Consider the following 10,323-nt stretch of genomic DNA (forward strand, 5'->3'; position numbering starts at 1 on the left):
ACAGTGCAGTTTGACGGGTGTGACAAACTGCGCTACCCATGACAGTGTGGTACCCGTGAAACCATGCTGCCCATGAAACCGCGCTGCCTGTTAACCCGCGCTACCCGTTAAACCGCGCTGCCCGTTAAACCGCGCTACCCGTTAAAACGCGCTACCCGTGAAACTGTGATACCCGTTAAACCGAGCTGCCAGTTAAAACGCGGAGGCACATACCCTAATCACCATCAATGGCACTGCTGTGTAAAGAGGGAACAGTTTCCGTTTCCTAGCTTTACATTTGGCGGATGATCACACATGGTCAGTTCACACAAACAGCATACACCTTCATAGACACCAGTGCAGCGTGACAGGCATGACCGCAGCGAGGTGTGACCGGCGTGACCAGTGTGACAGCAGCGTGGTGTGACGTCATGCAGCCTTCTCAGGCAGCGCGTTGTTATGTCATACAGCCATCGCACACAGCAGCTCGGTGTTACATGAGGGGTGTATACTGAGCTCGCTCCTGTCCTCACTCTGCACCTACGACTGCACGGCCACTGGCATCTCCAATTTCATTGTGAAGTTTGCGGACGATACAACAATGGTGGGTCTTATCACCAAAGGTGATAACCGGGTGCGACCGGTGTGATGGCAGCGCAGTGTGACCTGTGTATCAGATGTGACTGGTGTGACGTTATGCAGCCTTTGATGACGGCACCGCGTTGTTACGTCATGCAGCATTCACAGAAGGCGACGCGGTGTTACGTGAGGGGTGTATACTGAGCTCTCTCCTGTCCTCACTCTACACCTACAACTGCATGGCCACTAGTATCTCCAATTTCATTAATGAAGTTTGCCGACAATACTACAGTGGTGTGTTTTATCACCAAAGGTAAAGCCCGGATGTGACGGGAGCACGGTGCAACTGATGTGACGGGTGTGATGACAGCGCGGTGTGACCTGTGTGACCGGTTTGACTGGTGTGGCTCGGTGTAAGGTCATGCAGCCTTCGCAGATGGCTGCGTGGTGTTACGTAAGGGGTGTACACTGAACTCTCGTGTACTCACTCTACACGAGGATCTCACATGGTCAGTTCACGAACAACATCCCCCATTCATAAACATTGCAGTGTTATGTCAAGCAGCGCAGTGTGACAGGTGTGACAAACCGCGCTACCCGTGAAACCGTGCTGCCTGTGAAAATGCGCTGCTCATGAAAACGCGCTACCGTTGAAACCGTGATACCCGTTAAAAGGTGGTTTTTCGGAAGGGAGTCAGACTAGAGCTGCTTCATCGAAAGTAGACAGTTGAGGTTGTACCAACAGGAATGCTTCCTAGAGGAGGTGTTTCGGACATAACCTACACGCAGGAGGTGCAGGAGCAAACCTGGGACATGGGAGAGATTATATCTTTCATGTTTATTGTGGTGAATTTGATTGTTTTACATTGGAATCAAATAGTTAAAAACTGTCATTTGTATTTTTCATTTATGAAATACGCAAAATTTACTGTAACTTTGCATTAGTAATAAAAATATTAATTTTTCCTTTAGATTATGTAACTAATAATTTTGTGAGAATAAATAAGTTTCACTCTTATATTTGCTCCTTACACTAATTTATTTGGAAGTCAGGTATTTCAGGTTGATGAAAGTTAAAGACAAAACCTGCAAAAAATTGTGGATGAATTTAAGCAAAACCTGCAGTGTTATCATCATCATCATCATCATCATCCAGAGAACAGTTTTGAAAGTCCTTCAAGAAGCCTGGAGAACTATTCCTGAAGACTACTTAAAGAAATGACAAGAAAGCTTTTCTAAAAGGATTTCTAAAGAATAAAGATGGTCATACCAAATACCAAATACTGGCTCATTAGACTGTACAAACTCTGTTTTTGTCTCATATGCCAATCTCCGACCTGTATCCCCATGTGATGCCTGTGTTGTGTGTGTAAGGTCGGGAGGGGGGGGTCCTATTTCACTGCAGAGCAACCTGCACGTGGTGAATAAAGCCTTGATTGATTGATATGCTGTATTTCCACATATTTTTGCATGTATTTGTTACGGCCAAGAGGGCCAGGCTGTGGGTGTGGACTCAAATGCAGACACAGTGGGAGGCAAAACAGGCGTGAACACAGTGCTTTATTTACAGTGCCTAGTTAACTTACAAAGCAGGAAACTATGAATGCTATGAACGGAGAGTGCTATGAACTGTGGAAGCTATGAACTGAGAACTATGAGGCCAAACTATGAACATGAAACTCTATCTGAGTGGTATGACTAGGTGCAAGATTTCATGGACGGATCCTGGGAATGGAAAAAGGGGCAGCGGCTTGGATGGAGGTACACAGTCACTATAATGAGAGAAGACAAGCAGTCAGTGGCAGTCTAGTGAATCATAGTCGAAGGATTAGACTGTGGTGGTTAGGGCTTACGCGTTGCAGGTGAAAGTGTCATGCGAGGAAGGGGTGTCCAAGGGGGTCCGGGTGAGGAGTGTCCAGAGAGGGTCCAGAATATACTTGGATCAAGGGACTTGGCAGGGAGGCAGGCAGGTGGAGTCTTATGATGAAAAGCAAGCAACCAGATGACAGAACCAGCGTCCAGGCGGAGATGTGAGTAGTTCAGCTTGGGAAGCGTGACTGCCAGGTGGGTCCTATGACAAAGAAAACACGGTGAGGAGAAATGAATTGTTAAGGGCTCTCACAAGGGCTTGGCTGCCTAGCACTAACATGAGTCAGCAGTAAATCTGGCAGAGGTCTGTTGTGAGTGCTAGTCTTATATGCTGGTGACTTGATTGGAATCAGGTGTGAAAGCTGATTGGAGCCTCTGCCTGAAGGTGGAGCCCAGCAGAGTGGAAAAACCCCGCACTCACCCGGACCATGACACTATTTCTGTTTTCCTGCCAAAATGTAAAAAAAACCATGAGGGGTGGCTCAAGACTTTTGCACAGTATTGCAAGTATTATATAAAAAAATACAAACCTGGGTGTTATTATGTTTCTCCCAAATATTTATTTGTGTAGTTGCAAGTGACAAATCCTTTTGTAGGGTTATCACTACTGATTTTTGGCTTTTCATACGTCATTTCACGCCATGTAGTCTTGATGAATGACACACTAAACCTGACACAAAACATGTAACGGTTTTCTTTTTAACAACATGAGAAAAGCGTAAAATGATCACTGACGTGACATAGGATACGTGTCTGCATGCTTTTTATACTCAGTCCCATAACATGTTAAGACAGTTACAAAATCAGCTTCTCCATTTTCCTTTTTTAAGTGATCTCATGCTGTGTTGTTTTCTGGACCAGCATGCTGTTTTCTGCAAATATGAAACACTGTGCATCATTTTATGGATAGAAAATGCCCTGAAAATATCTTTAGATAGGATCTCTAAATGGCATCAGCAGGGCTAAAAATTAGGTTGGGTCATAGCAGAGCGCTATTTTGAACATAAAGTTTCACAGGGGACAGTCTTTAGAAGCAAGCCACTTGAGATTTTTCACTCCTAAAACGACACAGACTTCTATGTTTGTTCAATCACGCAATTTTTATTTATTTTAATGTAGGCAACTTCACAAGTGTCACGTTTGGCGATACTGAAATAGGTTCATTGGCCTTTACAGAGCTGTGATTTGTACATGTGGTTATATGTAGATGTAAATGGGATAGAAAACAAAGACAATATTGCTCTCTGATCATCTTTACGAAAAATATAGAAACTAAAAGCTGAGAATGAGCTTGTGCAGAACAGTTTACAAACAGTGAGCATGCATTATAAGTGCAAAACTAAAGGCAGTTATGTAGAACAAGCTTATTTGGGCATAAAAACAGAAACATTCAGTGCATACACAAAATTTTGCTTAATTCGTACAGTGCTTTCTGGAACATGCTCAGAGTAAAGGGGGAGGTTATGTTTAAAAACTGAATATTGTTACTCTGCCAGCTGTGGGCGGAGGAGAACGACATTATCTGGCTTGTGCCTTGTGCCATAAAATGCATTCAATTACTGTGAATGTACTTTAGTCTGCAGCATAATATTTAACTTAAATAGATCAGGACCATAAAAAATATGTTTTAGGATGAATCACAGTTTTACAGTTGGTCAGTAGCCTTTTATTTCTCTTACACACACACTGTAATGGAGATATCAAAGATAGGCACGGCTGTGGCACTGATTCAGTCTTTGAGCACTACGGTCACCCCGGTGTGTCGGCCAGAACACCACTTAAGGCCAAATTGCCCAGAGCACGAAAGAAGGAGAGAGCTTGAGGTTCCGTTTGAGGCACTTTATTGTCACCGCTTAATTTCTGGGGCTGTAACACAGCGGGTGTACATAAGTGTGTGTCTGGGTGTGTGTGTGTGTGTGTGGTTTCCTACAAAGGAAATAAACAAGGGAAATAACAATAAATAAAGAGAATGGAAAAGTCAAATACTCAAATATAAACATAATACAACATAGTTAACATAATCAAATATAAAGATCAGAAAAATATAATACACTTCAAACTGCTCACACTATGCAACTAAATAGCATTAGTGCGAGGTTAAGCAACCGTCAGTACATGTGAACTACTTCCGGTAGTTATACAAAATAAAAGCGTCCCCCATTATATTCCGCTATAATGCTCTTATTGTGAAGGGCAAGCGGGACGCCATACTTCCGGTTATACTACGTTTGCTATTTTATTAATCCACGTACCTAATTGTTCGCTACAAACTCCGCTACTTCAAAGTAAACAATCACAAGCATCACATACAACATATAGAGAAGGTCTGATAACACAGGAATGACATTATGGACATACGAGCGACCGTACATGCGTCAACAAGCTAAACCGGGGCCAAGCTAACAACATAAGTTAGCATATGAAATGAGGGTGAACTCACGCGTTGCATGCGTGGCCTACCGCTCCAACTATGGACTACATTAGCTCCTGAATGGTAACATACTACAGTACTGACACAACAAAGGCAAAATACGACACAGGTCACTACTTACTTGTCATTTACGCACACCTAACATGCCCCAGGAATCAGTGCACCCCCTCCGGACCAACACTGCTCAGCCGCCATTAAACTGCCCACCTTACTAACTGGATGATGTCACTAGAAGGTGGGCTGGCCCAAACTGACAGAAGATGGAACATTACATGAACTTATATAAACTTATAAACACCAGTAAAACTATTATATGAACTTTGGGGCCTTTTATACAGCCGCCCCCAAATGTATGTAAGACATTTGCTCATCAATAAGGCAACAAAGTTCTAGGGTTGTGGTGAGTTCGACGCAGAGCTGTCCTCATCTTCTCCAGAGGGCAGCGCAGGGAGGACAACCAGTCTGGCAACTGGCCGAGTGTAGACTCTCTCCTTCACCTTCACGTCAGCTGACCTGATGCGTCCATCAGGGCTAGGATGAGTTTTAATCACCCTCCCCACCGGCCAGAGAGCCCTGGGAAGCTGTGGATCAGCGATCATCACCACAGAGTCCTCAGCCAAATCAGCTGCCGTTGTTTGCCACTTCTGGCGAGTCTGCAGACTGGGAATGTACTGACGAATGAAACGTGACCAGAAATGGTCAGCCAAAACCTGGGAGTGCTTCCAGCGACGGCGACTGAGGAGCTCACTCTCTGGGTATACTACCTGAGGTAGCGATCCATCCGGCCGCCCCATCAGAAGAACATTAGGAGTCACCGGATCTGCATCTCTGGCATCGGAAGACACATACCCCAGGGGCTTACTATTGAGTATCCCTTCCACTTCGGTGAGTACAGTGCGAAGCACTTCTTCTGGAACTGACTGAGCACCAACGGTGGCATAGAGGGCATACTTAACCGACCGGATCTCCCTTTCCCATGCTCCCCCAAAGTGTGGGGCCCCTGGAGGATTAAAGCGGAAGCTGATCCTCTGGGGTGCTAGAAGCTGTTGTAGTTCCGGGGCCATCTTCAGAAAGGTCTCACGCAGCTCCCTCTCACCTCCCCTGAAGTTGGTCCCCTGGTCTGAAAACAACTCGGCAGGTGTTCCTCTACGGGCGACAAATCGCCGAAGAGCCATCAGGAATGCATCTGCATCAATGGTGTTAAGAACATCCAAGTGGACTGCCCTGGTGGTGAGGCACTTGAATATGATTCCCCATCTCTTCTCAATACGCCGACCAACCTTGACCTCAAACGGCCCGAAGCAGTCCATTCCCGTAGAGTAGAAAGCCGGTTTATATAGACGTAGCCGGGCTGCTGGCAGGTCTGCCATCCTTGGCACTGTAGGTCTAGCTCTCCACCTTTGACAATCAGCACAGAGGTGTTGGTAGCGCCGGACAGCTTCACGCCCTCGCAGAATCCAGTAGGAGCGCCGAAGTTCTGCGAACACCCGCTCCGGGCCAGGATGATGGAGGCGGCGATCAAAGTCTTGGATCAGGAGTTTGGTCACTGGGTGGCTTGGGTCTAAGATAATCGGATGGAGTGTCTCCAGAGCCAAATCTTCAGATCGACGAAGTCGTCCTCCAACACAAATGAGCTGTCTGGTCTCATCCACTTCGGGTGACAGAGAGAGAAGACGACTGCTCCTGGGAACTGGCTTACCGACTTTCAACAGGTTGTACTCCTCCAGGAAACTATCCATCTGGGCCCTCTGTAGGATCAGCCTCTCCGCCTTGCGATAGTCCTCAACAGTGGGATGACCATCTGGTTGGGCCGCCCCATGTAGCTCCCGCGCTGTAACCTCTAACATCTCACTCCAGGTTTTGTAGCGGCTCAAATCTGAAGTTGGCTGACCTGACGGAGTAGTTGCTGTGGTCCCACAGAACACAGCTTTGCGCAGCTCCAAGGCATCTCCTGCTTGGTCAACCGTGAGATCCTCTGGCCAGGAGTCTGGACTGCGCAGGAGAAAGGATGGTCCTTGGCTCCATCTATTTGGTACAGTGAGCTCCTTCAACTTCTTCCCACGTGTCACATCTTCGGCTGGATTCCTTCCAGAGTCGACGTATCTCCAGGAGTGCCTGTCTGTCAGCTCTTGTATCTCGGCTACACGAGTGCCCACGAAGACCTTAAATCGGCAGGATTCAGACCTCAGCCAGGTCAGCACTGTTGTAGAATCGGACCATAGGACCGTCTGGTCGATTCTAAGGGTGAGCTCCCTTTCCAGCACTTGTGAGAGCTGTGCCCCAGTGAGTGCAGCACAGAGCTCCAATCGGGGCATGGAGTGGAACCGCTTAGGGGCAACCCTGGAACGGGCCACCAAGAATGACAGATGCACTTCACCATTTCTGCCAGTGGTCCGGAGGTAAGCTACTGAGCCATAAGCTTCTTCAGAGGCATCACAAAATATGTGCACCTCTCTCTGACAGCTGAAGGGGTCCACTTCCTTAGGCACATATGGTCGGGGAAGAGTAATTTCAGGTAGAAATTGCAGCTCTTCCTCCCAGGCTGTCCACTGCTGCATAAGCTCCTGAGGTAGGTGTGGGTCATCCCAACCCCTTTGCTTGTCCCAAAGATGGCGGATGATTACCTTCGCTCTGGTTGTGTAGGGTAAGATGAACCCTAGGGGGTCGTACTGGCTGGCCAAGACCTTGTAGATATTGCGCATCGTAGGGACTGCATATGGAACTTGACGATGCTTGTAGCCTAGGACATCTGTGTGGAATAGCCAGCTCAATCCCAGGGTAGATTCTGGGGTATCTACCTTGTTCTGGGCCAGCCATAGTTCCACACTAGCGGAGCAGCTCTCTTGTGGTAAGTGACTGATGACGTCACGTTCATTGCTGGCCCACTGACGTAGGTCAAAACCTGCTGAGGCTAGGATGGCCCGTAACCTGTCGACAAGTTTCCTTGCCTCTTCCACGGTGGGGAAACTCTGAAGGTAGTTGTCCACATAAAAACACCTTTCGACCGAGAGTCTCACGTCATCATCTGGCTGGCTGTTATCCATGACATGACGCTGCAGGGCAAATGTGGCACAGCAGGGGCTACACGTGGTTCCGAACGGGAGCACCCGCCACTCGTAGACTGCTGGAGGGCTCTCGTCGCTGATGTCTCGCCAGACGAATCTGAGCAGGGCACGATCTTCTGGTAAGAGATGAACCTGGTGGAACATGCCTTTAATGTCCCCACTCACTGCAACTGCATGCTCTCTGAAGCGCAATAGGACTCCCAGAAGCGACGCACCTAAGGTGGGCCCAGGCAGCAGGTAGTCGTTCAAGTTCTGTCCTCTGTACTGAAATGAGCAGTTGAAAACCAATCGGTTCTTGCCATTATGGCTCACCATGTGATGAGGGATGTACCACGCCTCCTGACCTTCTGTCACAGGTGTCCCAGAGCCACACTTAATGATGGAGCCAGCCTTGATAAGCTTCTCCATCTCCACTTTGTAGGCCTCAGCTCGTTCTGGGTCTTTGGCCAGCCTTCTCTCTACACCCCGTAGACTTGGCATGACGGCGTCTTTAGTTGCCTGCAGTAGAGGCATCCCCTTCCGGCGAAGCAGTGGGGTGGCATAGCGACGTATGCCTTCAACCTCTATTCGGACAGTTCTGGTCTCCAGAATGCATATGGCCTCTTGGTCTTGCCTTGAACGAGTAACAAGCTTCTCGTTTCGGAATGGAACGATGTCGACCTGCCACAGTTTCTCCACATGTTTCATTAACTCACTGACCTGAGGTGCAACAGAAGTCAGCAAGCACTGCTGCGGTTGGGTAAGCTGGCCAACTATACTTGCTGGCCCTTGTAGCGCCCAACCTAGCCTGGTACGAATAGCAGCAGGCCCTCCTGGAGGTCCCAGCCTGACTGGTTCAACGGGGGTAACCAGATGGGGATGGTCACTGCCAATGAGTAGCAAAGGTTTCACATTTAACAAGGTGTGGATCGGAAGACCAATCAGGTGCTTGTACCTTTCCCTGAGTTGCTCCATGGGATAAGTGTGGCCTGCAAGTCCGATGCGTGCAGCAGTGAAGGCCCCAGCAATCTTGAACCTGGTCCTGGGCCTTGATGGAGAAGAAACAGAGAACGACACTGACTCACCTCTGAGAGTCTGCACGTCCTGCCTAATCGTGCGCAGTGGGACGTCCTCTGCGATCCCTTGCATGCCTAACTTCTCGGCAGCCTCCGGCAGAAGCATTGTCCTCTCTGACCCGTCATCCAGTACAGCATAAGTGCTGATTGTTCGCTTGCCATAATGAATGCAGACTTTGACAATCTTTAGAAGGACTTTGCAGCCTTCAGTGGGTCTGTCTAGATACAGGACGTCGGTTGCTACCTTCGAGTCACCGCTCACCACCGCTGTTGTTAGCGACCCTTTAGGTGTTCTAACATTGACATCATGCAGTACCTGCAGGTGCTTCCCTTGGCAGAGGCTGCAAGTCTTCCTCAGATTGCACTGGGCTGCCTGGTGTGACCGTGCGCAGCGCCAGCACCTCTTGTTACTCTTTATCCACTCTGTTAGCTGGTCCTTTGTCAACTTGGATACCATTGTGCACTGACTGAGATAGTGCTCTTCCGTGTTACAGAATGGACAGTATGGCTTGCTCTTGCTGGCCACACCACCTGGCCTCAAAGCCTGTGGGTTCGTCATTACCTCCTTTGCACCATGAAGGACTGTGATGGATCTCTTACCCTGGCGCACCTCAGGCCTGGGCCACTGTTTCTCCTTTGTCCCTTTCACTGCTAGCTGCCCTTCAGAGTCTTGGCACCAGGACTCATACTTAAGCCACCCTGCGAGATCTGCCAAGGTATGCATCCTCACACCTTGTTGGAACATGCAGCGGCGGAACTCCGCTCTCTGCTCGGGGGGTAGTTTACTAAGCAGACGAGAAACATGTGAACCACAGTGTAGTTCCACTTCTCCTTCTGGGCCTAGTGTCCTTAACATCCCCACCAGTGACTGTATCTGGAGGGCAAATCTCTCAAATGCCGAGACGTCTCCACGTCTGATGTCAGGTGAGTCCATCATCGCAGCAATACGCCTCAGCACTATCTGATGTGGTTGGCCGAATTTGTCATTGAGGGCCTCCATCGTATCAGTGAAGGGTGTGGCAGAGTTGAGGTAAGCATCGGCTATTAATCTGGCCTCCTCTAAGTGCAGGTGATCAACCAACACTTGATACTTGAACAGCTCAGTCGTGTCCTCAGGTAGAAGATTCCCCAATGCCATCTTAAGCCTAGCAAACTCACTAGGGTCTCGACTGGAGAAGTTGGGGATTGTTGGGCGGGGACCACGGTAAACTGTCTCTGAGGTGATAGGAGTCCTGCCCGGATTCGGTCTGTCCGGCAGTGGCTGTGGAGAGGACAGATTGAACTGCTGCTCAGGGGATGCTGGATTACAGCCATGCTCAGTCTTACTGTCCCCATAGGCGGCGCG

The 10,323-nt window shown here is 48.5% G+C and overlaps 1 protein-coding gene across 2 annotated transcripts; it reads right to left on the reverse strand.

The window, feature by feature from the left end:
* Window positions 1-2,038: 2,038 nt before the first annotated feature.
* Window positions 2,039-6,760, reverse strand: LOC146701734 (uncharacterized). Of its 2 annotated transcripts, XM_085468071.1 has the most exons (4): window positions 4,980-6,760; window positions 2,706-2,875; window positions 2,412-2,629; window positions 2,039-2,330 (listed from the first exon to the last, which is right to left on the reverse strand). In XM_085468071.1, the coding sequence occupies exon 1, from the start codon at window positions 6,703-6,705 to the stop codon at window positions 5,248-5,250; it is 1,458 nt and encodes a 485-aa protein (XP_085324197.1). In that variant the 5' UTR covers window positions 6,706-6,760; the 3' UTR covers window positions 2,039-2,330; window positions 2,412-2,629; window positions 2,706-2,875; window positions 4,980-5,247. The 2 variants fall into 2 exon arrangements, with proteins under 2 accessions (XP_085324197.1, XP_085324196.1); XM_085468070.1 differs by lacking the exon at window positions 2,706-2,875.
* Window positions 6,761-10,323: the final 3,563 nt, after the last annotated feature.

This window comes from Copadichromis virginalis, linkage group LG9 (assembly GCF_057382275.1).
Source record: "Copadichromis virginalis isolate Kocher_CV1m ecotype Utaka linkage group LG9, C_Virginalis_male_GT1.1, whole genome shotgun sequence".
NCBI lineage: Eukaryota > Metazoa > Chordata > Actinopteri > Cichliformes > Cichlidae > Copadichromis > Copadichromis virginalis.